The 16,983-nt window shown below is 36.4% G+C and overlaps 1 protein-coding gene across 1 annotated transcript in view; it reads right to left on the bottom strand.

Moving 5' to 3' along the window:
- Positions 1-493: 493 nt before the first annotated feature.
- Positions 494-16,983, bottom strand: part of LOC114328262 (putative uncharacterized protein DDB_G0271606) — a 120,395-nt gene continuing 103,905 nt past the window's right edge. The window contains exons 10-12 of the mRNA XM_028277064.2: positions 12,512-13,122; positions 7,368-7,611; positions 494-1,649 (exon numbers count right to left, since the gene is read on the bottom strand). Coding sequence (XP_028132865.1) covers positions 981-1,649; positions 7,368-7,611; positions 12,512-13,122 — 1,524 coding nt within the window. The 3' untranslated portion in view covers positions 494-980. The remainder of the gene's footprint in view (positions 1,650-7,367; positions 7,612-12,511; positions 13,123-16,983) is intronic.

Here is a 16,983-nt window from a genome sequence, read left to right as displayed (position 1 = left end):
CGTAAATCTTTCCTTATAAACTTTTTATTTTGTTATATAAGAAATTATACATATTTATTACAATTTTTTATCAATTATGATATAGATAACATTACTTGGTAGTTGTGCACTTTAAACAGAGTAAAAAAGTTAATTTTTTTGGAAAAAGTTATTCAAAAAGTTTATAAAGAAAAATTGACGATACTTTTGCATAATTATTTATTACTAATAAATGCATTTTTTATTTACCTACTTTTTTAAACCATGTTGAAAATGTAGCTCATGCTCTTTCATTTGACACCTGTGGAATGGTTCCAAGGTCATTTTTTTCTGACTATGTTATTGCAAAAAAAATGCTCTCTGGGATAAACGATTTGAATAAAATTTAAACAATTGAATGAATCGCTTTGAAATTTTTATAACATATTAAGCAGAAAAGAACCCTCATTTGACAAAAATTTCAAAGCTGTACATTAATTTTTACTACAGTTATTGAGAAAATATTTTTTTTTATAAATAAAAATGGCCGCCAGATCCTACTCAGGAAATAGTTATAATTTGTTCCTATAGGTATTACCTGTCGAAAAAACGCTTCACTACCCTGGCTCCTGAAGTGTCACGAACAGGGTATATTTTTGTCTTATTACCCTGGCCTACTCAATTTAGATCTAAAGCGCCTCATCTGGATTCGTCAAAGCTCACTCAAGTTCTCAAGAATCGTCAAGTGCGAGTACCTGCAAGATTCTCAGGAAAGATATTACTTTTTATTGATATCGTCTGTGTTTATTAACTGTTGTTATTATAATGAAATTTATACTCAAATTGTCAGAAAACCTTAATCTTATTCCATGTAAGTTATTGCGCATCAATATTGCTTTCCAAAATATCACAAAAATCTAAATAGCTTAACGTACAGTACAATCACTTTTCGTATGATCTAAAAAACAACCGTCAAACGTACCAGGACCAAAAATTCCATCCAACCGTACCTAAATATGACGTCATGACAAAATACTATCCAAATCTAACGAAGGATTCTGCTGTAAGTTCAATATAGAATCGATAGCGGATTGCACTTGTTCGTCGATGCTATTATTTTCCGTTTCGTTATCCTCGTGCGAGGAAAAACTGCTGTTCTGTGAGTTCTCGTACGCACAAGAGCCGCCCGATACCTTCGATTGAGCATAAATCGTACTTTGCATACTACTTACTACACTTTGTACACCACTTGCGCTAGGAATATTTACATCTGACGGTCTTTTATGGTGTTTTTCCACTCGAAACCGTTTTAACGTCTCTAATCTGGAATCACTACTCGCCGAACGCTTCGATTGGTGTTGCTGAGATGATTTAGCCTCGTTCTGTTGCGGTAAGCAGCCCAGCTCGCGCTGGATGCACGCCCATTCGTCGTAGTCCTCTGCGGTAGGCTCACCAGGCGAAGGGTTGACGTTCTGTGTAGGAGTTGACGTAGCAGGAACAGATTGAGATTGAGTTTGGTTTGCGGGAGGGGGTTGTGGCGGGGGAGGTTGCGGTGGATATGGGAGTTCTTGTTCGGAGACTTGGTGTAAGACTTCGTTCTCGTACTCTTCGCGTAGTTTGAGGAGAGACTGTTGTTCGTCTGTTAGGAACATACGATCCAGCATCATCAGCTCTGACGTTTGGACTTGCCGCTAGTAAAAAATATTATTGATTACTACAATGTCGTCAATTAGACTTGTTAGTGAAAAAGGAAGGTATACTATTTTTCAAAACATAACACGAATAAATGTTTATATATTTTACTAGTGAAAAGGCTTACAAATGATACACCATTTCTTTAACTTCAAACTACATAAGCCAGTAATCTAAAGTGAAACACCCTGTATTTTGTAATTTTAATGAAAAATGAAATCAATTGTGGTTGATAACCATACGGATCCGTTTTAAGGCATTTTCCATCACTGTTGCCAGAACTTCGGTGACAGGTTCTCGCATTCATGGCGAATATTCTCCGTAAACAACTTCAAAAAACCCCATAAAAAGAAGTTTGGGTCGGTTAAATCGGGTAATCTAACCGGCCAGTGCAAATCTCCAAAACCAGAGATTAAGCGGCCCGGAAATGCTTTCTTCAGAATATTGATTGTAACTCAAGCAGTCCTCGTGCACCGTCCTGTTTTTTTTCCCTGGAAGCCGTCTGTTGTGAACCGGTTGTACTGCAGCCACTTGGCTTATTGGACATCTTCCATTGTTTATGAAACCCATTCCAGAATTCTGGAACCCTGTACCAGCTTGTACAGGTCTAGTGGGTGGGTGCCATATAATTTTGGAGTCCAGTGAGGAAACCTGTTATGACTCTGAGCTGATTCCTGCTTGTTTTCAGCAGTAACTCAGCTCTACTAGCACATGTCCGTCCGATATACATCTTGCCATGTGTTTGACCGGGTACACTCTCCCAGTGTGAGTTGTGTTGGCTTCGGATCCAGGCTTTTTTTCGTTCGCGGACGGTGCTTTTTGGCACTCCCACGGCCGGCTCTGGACCCAGGTATTTTGTAGCTGATGCTCTCTTGGCAAGTGCATCAGCTCTTTCATTGCCGTATATGCCCCGATGACCTGGAACCCATACCAGTATAACACTGTTATGTTGTGCCAGTCTATCAAGTTCTTGTCGACATTCCCACACCAGCCTAGAGTTCACCTTAGGGCTTATAAGAGCCCCAATGGCTGCTTGGCTATCTGTGCATATGTTAACCCGCTGCAGTTCGAATGCCCTCAGGTTGTTTTCTCTTGCACACTGCAAGATTGCAAAAATCTCTGTCTGAAATACGGAGATACATTCTCCCAGTGGAATAGAAATGTTGAAATTTCCACCACTATAGAATATTCCTGCGCGCGAACCGTCTGCAGTTTTAGACCCGTCCATATACCAGGTGCAACCCTGCAGTCTGGGTCGAGAGTTTCCTCTGTCCCATTCGTCTCGTGGGCAAATGTCCACTTGAAAAGGTACTTCAGGCATATATCTTGATGTCATATGGTCAGAAATCATCATCCATTCGGCATCATTAATTTCATTCGTTATTTTACTATGTCCTGATTTAACTGGTACGTTGCTCAGGTTTTCTCGCAGTCTATAATAGCCCATTCTCGCCTCACCTCTTATTTTTATATGTAAAGGAGGGAGATCCAGTAGTGCCTCCATAGCTGCCGTAGGTGTGCCCCTCATAGCCCCCGTGATCCCGAGACAAGCAAGTCTTTGCACCTTGCTTAATTTGATGATGGCACTTTTTTGCTGCACTTTTGGCCACCATACCACTGATGCATATGTAATTGTGGGTTTTACTACCATGTTATAAGTCCAATATACTATGTCTGGTCTCAAACCCCACATTTTTCCATGAGTACGTCTGGCTACCATTAACGTAGATACCGCTCTCTTCGTTATTCTTTCTATCTGCTGATTCCAAGTAAGTCTTGAGTCTAATATTATCCCGAGATACTTTACTTCACTCACCAGATTTAAATGTATACCATTTAGACTTAGAGGACCCAATTCCTCTGAATTCCTTCTTTTAGTAAATTTCATGATTTTGGACTTTAGAGGACTGATTTAGAGGCCCTACATTTGAAGTCCATTCTGTAACTACGGTCAGAGCCTGTTGCATTCGATCTCTGACTGTACCATTAAATTTTCCGTGGGCTAAGATGACTAGGTCATCCGCATAGCCCAGGACGTGATGCCTATCGTTGTCGAGTCTAGCTATCAGGCCATCCATGACCAGATTCCACAATAGAGGAGATAAGACTCTCCCCTGTGGGCAGCCTCTGGCTACCTGAGCTGACACTGTATCCCCTAGCAACGTAGCATATATCACACGGTTTCTCAGCATGCAGTCTATCCATCTACAGCTTGTTTCGTCTATTCCTTTTAGACGGATCGCCCTTGTGATCGCTTCGTAGGAGGTGTTGTCAAATGCTCCCTCAATATCGAGAAATGCACCCAACATCACCTCTTGGTTTTCTAGAACGTACTCCACTCTGTACAAGATGGTGCAGTGCCGTTTCTGTGGAGACTCCCGCTCGATATGCATATTGTCCCCGATGTATCGGACTTTCAACCAATACACCATCCCTGATATGCCTATCGAGCAGTTTTAAGGTCTTCAGTACGAATGACATCAGACTTAATGGCCGCAGAGACTTGGCCCTTTCCTGTCCGATTTTGACAGGTTTGGGTATAAAAGCCACCCTTATCAGCCTCCATGCTTTTGGTATGTACCCCAGCCCTAAACTAGCCTGCAGTATCTTACACAATTTTTTGAAAAGAAGGTCGTTTCCCTTCTGTAGAAGTATTGGATAAATCCCGTCCGGACCCGGTGATTTATATGGCTCGAATGAGTTTATTGCCCATTTGATTTTGTCCTGGTTTATAACTTCTTTTGCCACATGCCAGTTTTCCCTAGAACCATAATTCATGATATCCAGTCCGGTTTGCCATGTGTCTAGTGGTATCAGTTTTGTCTCAGACTCAGGAAAGTGCACCCTGAAAAGCTCTTTCAGGGTGTCTTCACCATTCTGAGTGTATTCACTTGACTCTTTTTGGAGCGAGGGAATACTTATCTGAGGGTCCTTTGAGAGAACTTTATGGAGCCTTGCCATTTCTGAAGTCCCTTCTATCTCTTCACAATGCCTTCACCACGATTCTCTTTTTGCCCTTCTCAGTTCCTTATTGTAGTCAGTCAGAGCTTTGCGATAATCGCCCCACTCGCCTGACCTTTTGGCGAAATTAAATTTTCGTCTAACCTCTGTCCTTTGATTTGCAAGATTATGATTCCACCAGGGAACTTTCCTGTTGGAATTCCTCACTATCTCCGGACAGTTGTCTTCGAACGCTGACGTGACAATCTCTTGAAATTGTTCGGCAGCCATTCGGCACCGTCCTGTTGGAACCACATGTTCTCCAGTCCCAATTCATCCAATTGAATAAGAAAAAATTCTGTAATCGTGGTTTTGCAGCGCGCGCCACAATGCATGGTCCACAGCCGTCGTTTGGCCTGCGGCGTTCTCAAAGAAGAAAGGCTCGATGACTTCTCCAGCGTAAACAGCAGACCACACACTAACTTTAACGACGTTCTACACTTTCGGCAAAGAATTAAGGATTTGCATGAAATTTTAGTATGTTATAGTTTACTTCAAAAAACTAAGACTTGATTTTTTAAAAATTGTTTTACCGTGCCCTTTAATTACTATTAAGGGTCAAAGTTAAGTTTTAACATGGGCTCTTATGGGAATTCTTAAAAAGTTAATAACTTTTGACCCAAATTTACGATTTTTAATTATTTGTTCTTAAATTAAAGGTTTTTTGGTAAGGAATAACATATTAAAAAATGAGGATTGTTTACCGTTCCATTTATTTTTTATTTATTATAATTAATTCCGTAATTTCCGTAATTTATTATAATTTATTTTTATAAAGTATTCAATCCTGAAACATATGATTTGAGTATTCTGCTATAAATGCATTGTTACCAACTTTCGCTTACATATAAGTTTCCCCTCCTTTGCTCTGAGAGGCATACCCCGCAACGAAGGTGTAGAACGTCGTTAAGTGGGTATAATGGCTCTTCGTGGGTGATACACGGATTGTTTGTACCCCAGAAACAATAATCGTCCCGAGTTAGTAGTATCGTAGTATTAAAAGGTCCCAGAGGTGAAGGATCCATTGTTATCTTCGATCATGTAGAAATAACCCTTCCAAAAGCTCCGGATCCTTAGATATGTGAAGGTTTGAAATCCACCACATACGTAGAGAAAGTATATAGTAGATAAAGTTGGAAGAACTAATCAGGATGGAAAAATATAAAGAAAAGTTGATCAAAGCGCAAAAAACCATTGATTAAAGTTATCAGCTCCTACAAGAGAGATTCTCGCTATACCCTTTGTACGAAAAGAAGAAATTAGAAACAAATCCTAAATAAATAACTAAACGAAGGGGGCTTCGAAGAGGCTCAAAGTAGATGTAATGACATGGTATAAATTAAAATTTAAGAGTCGCTATAATTTGACTTCATGTTTCCTCGTGTAGAGTCATTACAAGCGTATACTGGTACATTGCCAGATAGACGGTTCAAATTCTTTCCCCTTGGGAACAGCTCACCAGCTCCTGGGAAACCATGAAATATTGTGTAGAGGTATGGTGAAACTCGAATTAAAAAGAAATATTACTGTCTATATTCTTAGATATTTTTTTAGCCAAATATTTAAGTTCACACAGTTGTTTTACAGCTAATAACATTCCGTATTAAGACAATCAAAGATGTGCCTATGTAGTTTGCGGGATTACTGATAATACGAAAATTATTTTAGGTGAGGTGAAACTGCACAATACAATACGAAGATCCTCCATAGATGGCAGGACTTTTAAGACTTTAAGATACGTCACTTCCGATTAGTCACACAGACAATCAAGAGAAAAGAGATATTAGAGCGCAAACTAAATGTAAACGAAGGCTGACCGAGGTAGCTCAGAATTTCTGGATGAAGGTGCGGCACAAGTTAAGTCACGTTCACAGATAATTTGTACCGAACGGGTTACAGTGAGAGAGAGAAGAGGCGGAAGGAGTATAGGAAGGAGAGTGTCCTGGTTGAATAATTTAAGGGACTGGTTTAAATTCAGTTCTATTGAACTCTTCAGAGCAGCGGTAGATAGAGTAAAGATAGTGATGATGATATCCAACCTCCGATTCGGAGACGGTACTTAAAGAAGAAGGATTACAGTAAAAAGAGGGGGCGTGTTTTTAGTTGGAAGGGCGTGTTTTGTGTAGATACCCCTCCCCACGGGGAGGAGCATGCGCTCACACTGCTCGATCCGAATCTAACACACACTGAGTCATCCTTTGAGCTCATCGGGGGATATGTTGGACGATTTTTATACGCATTATTAAAAAAAAAAGGATGACTTCAACTTGTAGCTCTTTTTTACTGTTATATGCATATATCTTTTGTACTAGAACCAACAATCGATTAACTAAGGCTAGGCAATCTTTGAAACAATGACAACTATTTGTACTTTATTTTGAAAATTTGATATCAAACAACGGTGATTTTTGAAAATGATAAAGCTGAGTTAGACAAAATTCTGCCTAAACGATTGCTTCAGAGGTTTTAGCAATAACTAATATAACTGAAGTCATCATAACTTTCAATTATCTTCACGAGCAAAATAATTATTTAACACGTTGGCTGCCGTGAGACACAAATGTTGTATCTCATGTTGTTGATAACAGCCGCGTGACACACCGTAGTTGACTGAAAAGCATAAAAACGGGAGACTCGTGGCCGTAGGCACCCACTTTTTTTAACATTACGTTAACATTACGTAGCCAACGTGTTAAGCTAATATTCATTATACATACCATGCTTTCCTTCATCAGCAAATACTTATATTTGTCTTCCATTTTGGCGAATTTCCCGATGAAGTGTTGGGCAGTCAATTCGAAGATCTCATCAGCCTTATCTAAATCTTTCACTGACAGAACGGGTTGATCCAAACAGTGATATCTTATGAGTCGAATACACGCATCCTTCTTATCTCTAAACGGAGTGTGGATGTCAGGTTTAGTCGCTCCGTTTTGGTCCATTGTCAACTGCGTCTCTATTCTAAAAGAAAAATTTCACTGTATTTTTAGACATAAAACCAGTGTTTCTCCATCTGAAATAGTGTTTAAGATCAAGTATTGAAAAATACAGTACTCTTCAGATAAAACTATCCACTTTAAATAACTTTTGAACCACTGATTTTTAACAAAAGCGCAAAAACACGTCAAATAATACTTGAAGGGGGAGACATTATGACATATTTTATTTAAGCTTGCCGGGAAAGGTACCCAGGTACCCTGTCACCCCCAGTATTACTCCCTAATTTTTTTTAAATTACTTCCATCTCTTTTTATTTTATACTTAGATTCTCCTCTTTGTACTGATTTCAAAAATGTATATGGTCCTTTTCATGAGCATTTTTCAGTGCATCACAATTGATAGAAAAAAAGGTAAGTCCGCGATAAAACACATTTATAACATTTATTTTAACATGACATTTTAGTTAAATCTGACAGTTGTCAAATTTTATTGGCAATTTGGCATAAAAACAAATCAATTGTGTTTACTGCATTTATAAAATGGTATTTTCTTTGATTTGAATAGTCTTATAAATTGTACAGATTATATTCGTAGATATATTATATAATTCGTAAATAATTTTTTTTTTCGATTATAGCGCCATATATCGACAACTAGAATAAATGTTATAAATGTCTGTAATCACCGACGTGCATTTTTTCTGTCACATACGATTAATGCGTTAGAAAGAAATCGAAAAACTTTGACGCACTGAAAGATGCTCATGAGAAAAAGAATAACACATGATGCTTAAAGTGATTAGTTTATGAGAAAAATAAATACAAAAGCAAGAAAACTGAGTTGAAAAAAACTTATTTTTTTAACAATTTTATTACATACAAACATTTAGAATTAACATTTCACTACCAAAAATTTTAACAATAATTTATTTAAAATTTTAACAATTATTAAAAATTTCGAAAGTCATTTTGAACAATTATTGTTAAAATTTTTGGTAGTGCAATGTTCATTCTAAACGAAGGGTCAGGGGGAAGAACGATGAATGTATATCTGTAAGCATTTTCGGTAAAATGAACAACAAAGTTACACATTCATCGTTTTTTCCCTTGGCATTCAATCTTCTGACATGTTTTTAAGTGAATTCTCATCGTTATTTCCCCATGGCCATTCACAGGTTAATAGTACTCTTTTATAGCCAACAGATTGCGCAAGAATCTCAAAATGACCAAAAATTGACATTCAGCGTTTTTCCCTCTGACCCTTCAAATGTTTGTATATAATAAAATTGTTAAAAAAAATTTTTCAGTCCAGATTTCTGCTTTTGTATTTTTTATTTTTCTCATAAACTAATCACTTTAAGCGTAATGTGTTATATATTTTGGAAATCAGTACAAAGAAGAAATTCAAAAATAAAATAAAAAAAAGGTGGAAGTAATTTAAAAAAACTAAGGGGCGATACTGGAAGTAAGCTTTCCCGGCAAGCTTAAATATGTCATAATATCGCCCCCTTCAAGTATTGTTTGACGTGTTTTTGCGTTTTTTCTAAAAATCAGTGGTTCAAAAGTTATTTAAAGTGGATAGTTTTATCTGAAGAGCACTGTATAAAACATAAGCATCAATAAAATAGTAGACAGCAAAAAGCTCACACATTACTGGATTAAGAAAGAGTGAGATAAGAGAGAAAACGTGGAGGCAAAACATATCTCCTGCACTTTGTTTTTAGTGACATCTTACATGGAGACAATATGTAAAAGAAACAAAATACTGGGAAACATTCGTAATCTAGATATACCTAACAAATATAAGTATCACAAAAACGATGTTGTAGGGTTCAAAAGCCTCAGTTAGAGTATATGGAGAACTGACTCTCCTATTTGACATCAATGTGAGAGTGAGACAGGGAGATGCACTATCAGCCATGCTGATCAACCTAGTTCTTGAGGCAATCATCAGAAAAACTAATGTAACGGTTCATAAAAATATTAAAACAGTACAAATTACTGCATATGCAGACAATGTAGCTTTCATTAGTAGGAGCAAGCAACAGCTAAAGGAAGAGTTTAATTAAATTACTCCTCAAGCACAAAAAAGAGGTCTTAAAATAAGCGAAATATAAACGAAGTACATGACCTTCAAAAGAACACCTGACAATGAAAATAATATCGCAATAGACAATTATACCATCGAACGTGTGGATGCCTCACATATCTGGGAACAGAAGTCAATCAAAAGAATTCCGTAAGTAGCGAATCCTACATACTAAGCTAATAAAAGGTTGATGACATCGAAATTATTAAACAAAAGAACCAAAATGACTATTCTTTTTCTCATGAGCATCTTTCAGTGCGTCAAGTTTTTCGATTTCTTTCTAACGCATTAAATTATATGTGACAGAAAAAAAGGCACGTCGGTGATTACAGACATTTATAACATTTATTCTAGTTGTCGATAGATGGCGCTATAATCGAAAAAAAAATATTTACGAATTATATAATATATCTACGAATATAATCTGTACAATTTATAAGACTATACAAATCAAAGAAAATGCCATTTTATAAATGCAATAAACACAATTGATTTCTTTTCATGCCAAATTGCAAGTAAAATGTGACAACTGTCAGATTTAACTAAATTTTCATGTTAGAATAAATGTTATAAATGTGTATTATCACGGACTCACCTTTTTTTCTATCATTTGTGACGCACTGAAAAATGCTCATGAAAATGCTATGGTTGTGGTTGTGAAACCTGGCCAACCTGGGTAATGACAAAAAAAGATGAAGCCCAACTCAAGACATCCGAGAGAAAGATACTGAGAAAAGTATAGGGTCCGGTGCAAGAGGAAGACGGCACATGGAGAATCAGAAGAAATGACGAAATTAATGAATTAAATGAAGGGCACGATATTGTAAGATTTGTGAAAAGTCAAAGTCTGTCATGGCTGGGACATGTTCAGAGACAAGAAGATAATATAAAAACAACAAAGAAAATACACACACCGGCAAAATTAGCCGAACACCTTAAAAATGGAACATGTTTGATGTTGCAAATTTCCTAAACCACTGGTCCGATTTAAGTGATTCTTTTAGTATGTTATAGCCTTATTAGTTCGGAATATCGGTGTAATAATATTTTTGCTAGACAGATAAATGTCATTTTATACCGGGTGTTACAATCATACTGTGTTTTTTTCTTAAAGTTCGGAACACCCTGTGGAATATTCTAGCATATATCAAATATTAGAATTAAAACTCGATTGTAGACTTAGGCTTTCTTAACATTTTCTTTTTTGATTCATTCGCTTATGTTGGAAAATACAAAAGTTATGTGCTTTAACAACTAGCCATGCTTTTTATCAATAAATCCTCATAGTAGGGGAGGAAAGTAAAAGAAAAAGTAAAGATGCTAAATTTGTAGTTACTCGAGCGTTATGGGGACCTATTGGATTGTAAAGAGTGGGTGCTAAAACCAAAAAAAGTTAAGTTAAATTTTTCATAAAGTGTGGGACTCTCCATTTTTTAATTTAATTTTCCATTTCCTTCAATCGATTTTTCCGATTATAGCGCCATCTATCCATAATTGGAAAAAATGTTACGAATAAAAGTTGCTTATTTTTACGTCAGGGATCAAAATCTGCAATAAAAGTTGGGGGCTCCTATTTAAGATTTTAAAGTAACCCCCCACCCCACCTCCGCGGGAGGTCGTGTTTGGTGCCACTAGGTAGATTTTTGAAAAATATTGAATAGGTGTATTTTGCAGGTTTACGATCTGATGGTTATTTCGCGAAATATCGCAGGGTTCGTATTTAAAAATTTTAATTTACCCCCTACCCCTCTCCGTGGGGTGTCACGAGCCCCCACGGAAGTGGAGTGGGGGATATAATTTAAAATGTTAAACAGGAGCCCCCAATTTTTATTGCAGATTTGGATTTTTTACGTAAAAAAAAGCAACTTTTATTCGACACATTTTTTCGAACTATGGATAGATAGCGCTATAATCGGAGAAAAATGATTGTTTCAAATGGAAAATTACGTTAAAAAATGAAAAGTCCTCCACTTTATGGAAAACTTAACTTAACCTTTTTCTGATTTTAGCACATACTCTTCACAATCCAATAGGTCCTCATATCGCTCGAGTAACTGCAAATTTATTATACTTTCCTCCCCTACTACGAGGATTTATTGATGAAAAACATGGATAGTTGTTAACACATATAATTTTTTTATTATCTCACATAAGTAAATGAATCAAAAAGGAAAATGATAAGAAAACCTAAGTCTACAATCGAGTATTAATTTCAATATTTTACATATGCTTGAATATTCCACAGGGTGTTCCAAACTTTAAGAAAAAAACACAGTATGATTGGTACACCCTTTATAAAATGATATTTACCTGTCTAGCAACAATATTATTAGAACGATATTCTTAAATAATAAGGCTATAACATACCAAAGGAATCACTCAAATCGGACCAGTGGTTTAGGAAATTCAAGACATCAAACATGTCCCATTTTTAAGGTGTTCGGCTAATTTTGCCGGTGTGTGTATTACAATGAAAGCCGATAAGGAGACGAAAAAAAAAAAAGGAAGGCCCAGAACTAGATGATTGGATGACGTGGAACACGACCTGAAAACCATGAATATAAGACAATGGAGGAGAAGAGCGCAAGATATATCTGAATGGAAGGACATAGCAGACAGGCAAAGACCCAACCAGGATTATGATGCCAAAAGAAGAAGATGGAGACAAGAAAATCACATTTTCTTATCTGCATCCATAATTGGATATTTAAAAATATTTGCAGTGGAAATTATAAGCTCTTGGTACAATAGCAACAGTCGAATCCCATTGAACAGGCACTGAATCTTCTAGAAATCCCACAAATCTAATATAAATAAATAAAATTATACTTACAGATTGGCCTTCTTCTGCATTAACTGCTGTCTTTGCATCTGTTGCTGCTGTGGAGATGGTTGTTGAATTGGTTGAGGACAACTCAGTCGCTGGCCCATAACATGACTATAATGGGAAACCTGCAGGTGGTTCGGCAGGTGACTATTCGGCGGTGGGTGCGGGTGATGCTGCACCGTATGGTTAGAAACCGGATGATTCTGTACATGGTGGCTAATAGTCGGATGAGGCGGCCCTGAAGTATAAGGAGGAATGGGAGGATGGCTCTGCGTTTGCGAATGGGTTGAAATTGTCGTGTGTACCGTCTGCTGAGGTTGGTGTAGAGGAGGATTGATTGGCTGATGAACAGGTGCATTTTGATGACTTGATGCAGGAGAGTGTGCGGGTACGGGAGGATGGCTGGGTAAAGGTATGGAAGATATTTGGTGTGCAACAGAATGCGGTGGTATCGAATGAGTTATGTGGGTAAAGTGTGGAGTGTTTTGGTGAAAGTTGTGGGGATGGGTGTGTGGTAGGGGAGAGGGATGATGGTGGATTGTTTGTGTAGCTGTCGTCTCGCTAGAAGGAACTGACACTGATATCCTTGGCACGGAGTGTGCTTGCGTAGTAATTGGCTAAAAATTAAAAGGTAAAATTAAATAAAATCAGATATAAGTGGATTATCACATCTAGATTTAAAGTTTATAGACCTATATAAATGGAATTTGTTCCTTTTTTGACTATTATATTTTTAGATATTTGTTGAGGAATTAAAGACAATTAGAAACTCTGGGACTAGTTTGTAGTACTTAGTATCTGCTAAAGAAATTGCTAAGATAGCATATTTGCTAAGACATGATTAAAGAAAAAATGTAAGGTCTGTCACATGGCAGAACGATAGCTTGAGGCTCCCTCTTTTTAACAAAGTTATGAATAGGCACATGAAGTTAAAATGAAAAGGCAAATCGAATGAAACAAACAATGGCCAACAAATCTTAAAAATTACTGCCAAAACAGATTTTATTCTACACGGGTCATGTTATGTGTATGTCTCGATTATAAAAAAAAAAACAAAATCACATTAAATACAACTACAGTAATACCAAACACACCTACTAAAAGTTAATTGTTTATGGATGAATATGTAGGTATATAACAATCGAGATGGTGAAGTTGCTACATTTATAAACATATTTACACAAAAAAACAATTACAGAAGAATCGAAGATAATGAAAACAAACAAGTAAAGCTTCTAAATGTTTAGGGAGGCTGAGAGATATTGTGTGGAACAAAATTATGACTCATTGCAAGCCATCTACAAAATAAGAAAAAAGCGGAACAAAGCTTGGTGAAGAACCCGTTCAAAGAATAAACACCTACCTGTGTAGAAGTAAAAATTCGTAAGGGAATTCGATAGAAGTAGAGATAATGCAATCAATATATCCAAAAGAATCGAAAAGATACTTCAACACGTTGCTTAATAAAAAAGAGAAGAATTCCAAGAAAATTAAGTGCTTAACATATCAGATGTCCGAGTGAGAGGATCTCGCAGCATCACCAAGAATAGTAGAAGACAACAGGCATGAAAATTGACAGAATGAAAAGAATATGAAGCAGTAGAAGCAGGTTTTCGAGAAGCCAGATCAACAATAGACCAAGTTCGTGAAAATTAAAATTTGTAACCAACTAACGTGAGAAATAGAAGTAACAAAAGGATGGAAAGGAAAATATGATATTAGAAAGATACCTGGAGAAGAAATTATGGAACGACTGATCGGGTTGATGGTGGATATTGGAAAGCGTGGGTAATGTTATATACCAATATATAATAATAACGCTACAAGAACAATAAATATATTATATAAAGGTATTGGATAAAAGAAAACGAAATTTTTAACACAACAAATCCTAATTATCAAATGACACAGTTATCGCCCATGGGCGATAACTAACCTCATAAAAAACATACAGAAAGCTTCATGGGCAGCAACTCCAAACTACAAACAGTCAACAAGAAAAGAATCCTGCCCTCCAACTATAAAAGAAAAAATTTCAGAGAAAAGAAGACTAAGAAGAAATTGGCAACAAAACAGAACAGTGAGCAATAAAAATAAATTTAACAAAGCAGCAAGGGAACTAAAAAAAAAATATTACTTGAAGTAAAAAATGATTCTATACAAAGATACTTAGAAGAGCTTACACCAACAGAAGCCACCGACTACTCACTATGGAAAGCCACAAGGAAACTAAAAAGTCCTCAGACACCAATACCACCAATAAGAAAAAACAATGGCAAATGGGCAAGAAATAACATGGAGAAGGCAGATGCCTTTGGTGGCTATCTCTCACAAGTCTTTCAACCAAACAGCTTGGAATCAACACCTGAAGAATTGGAGGAAATAAATAGAGTACTAAATGAACCTTACCAGATGGAGCTGCCCATACCGAAATTTAAGTACAATGCAGTTAAGGATGTAATAGTGAAAGAAATTAATCCTAAAAAAGCTCCTGGTTATGATCTGATAACGGGTAGGATACTACAACAATTAACAAAGAAAGGAATAACGGCAATACTGCAAATTTTTAATGCAATAATAAGATTAAATTATTTTCCGCAACAACTGAAAATGGCAGTTATAATTATGATCCCAAAACCAGGAAAAAAACTAGAGGAATTAACATCATATAGGTCAATAAGTTTACTGCCTGTGCTTTCTAAAGTGCTGGAAAAATTAATAATGAAAAGCATCAAGCCAATACTAGATAGCAAAAATCTCATACCAGAACATCAGTTTGGGTTTAGACAAGAACATGGAACCATAGAGCAAGTCCATAGATTAGTAAAACATATCAGCAACGACTTTGAAAATAAGCGATATTGCTCAGCAGCGTTTCTTGACATAAGCCAAGCGTTCGATAAAGTCTGGCACAAAGGTCTACTCTATAAACTAAAAAACCTATTGCCTCATCCGTATTATGAACTTCTAAAGTCTTACTTATCTGACAGATTCTTTTCAGTTAAATACCATTCAGAATATTCAGAATTATACCAAATAAAATCAGGAGTACCGCAAGGCAGCGTGTTAGGACCAATGCTGTACCAGCTTTTTACTGCAGATCTACCAACTTCAAGAACTACAATAACAGCAACCTTCGCAGATGACACTGCAATACTCGCCTCACATCATGATCCAGTAACTGCCTCAAGAAACTTACAAGCCAGCCTTAATAATATCCAAGCATGGTTAAAAAATGGAAAATTCGAGTTAATGAGACCAAATCGATCCATGTTACCTTTACACTAAGAAGAGGTATATGTCCAGCAGTGTTATTAAATAATCAAATGATTACTCAGAGAAATGAAGTCAAATATTTAGGTTTACATCTTGACAGAAGATTAACATGGAGAACATATTTACAAAACGAAAACAACTGGGTCTCAAACTAAGACAACTTTACTGGCTTATTGGCAGAAAATCACAATTAAATCTCACAAATAAGCTCTTAATATATAAAGCCGTACTGAAGCCAATATGGACGTATGGAATTCAATTATGGGGTTCTGCTAGCAATTCAAACCTAGAAATCCTACAAAGATTCCAGAACAAAGTTCTTCGAATTATAGCCAATGCTCCGTGGTATGTTTCGAACAACATAATAGAAAAAGACCTCCAAGTTCAATCCATAAAAACTGAAGTCACAAAGTACAGTGAAAAATACAAAAACAAAACTAGTGCTCACTCTAATCACTTAGTGCGCGAACTGTTTAATGTCAACGATGAAGTGCGTCGACTAAAGCGTTTTAAGTCTACAGACTTATTAAACAGATTTTAATAAAATTAATTAACATTTACCACTACATTATTAATTTTGTTTGTTAATTATATGTTAAAGGAAGCCTCTCACTGGAGAGAATTCCTACATGTCATTTGTTCTTCTAATAATTGTCATAACATTTACTTATTGTTACGAGTGATAACAGATTGTAAATTAAATGGAGAAAAAAAATGACACAGATTTTGGTAGATAGATCAAAAATATTTAAAAGACTAAGTTTTCGATCTAATACCACATACAATAATACCAAAGATATTACTCTACATCCCACCAGATCGAAAACAATGGGAACCTTCTCTGGTTACACCTCCGAGGCTTCTACAATTTGCAAGCCATAACGGATGCTGAGACTAAAGAAAATTGAAATTGAAAATGGTTATTCATTTTTGACAAAAATATTTACTTTTGACGGGTTCTCTAATTTGATTAAACATCCTAGCTCTTGATTTTTACTTTTAATTACCTTAAAATAATGCTCACAAACTACAGTCAACGTTAAAAACCAATGCAAATGACATGCGCAGCGATGTCATTGTAATTAATCATATTCCTTCACTCCACGATACAGAGATTCTTTTCGCGTTTGAAAACCACATATTGCATCAATTACACGCAAAATAATAAAACTGTTAAATCTTGTCTTTGTTTAGCAACAAAC

This window comes from Diabrotica virgifera, chromosome 3 (genome assembly GCF_917563875.1).
Source record: "Diabrotica virgifera virgifera chromosome 3, PGI_DIABVI_V3a".
Lineage (NCBI taxonomy): Eukaryota > Metazoa > Arthropoda > Insecta > Coleoptera > Chrysomelidae > Diabrotica > Diabrotica virgifera.
This window is presented reverse-complemented; position numbering and strand designations above follow the sequence as displayed.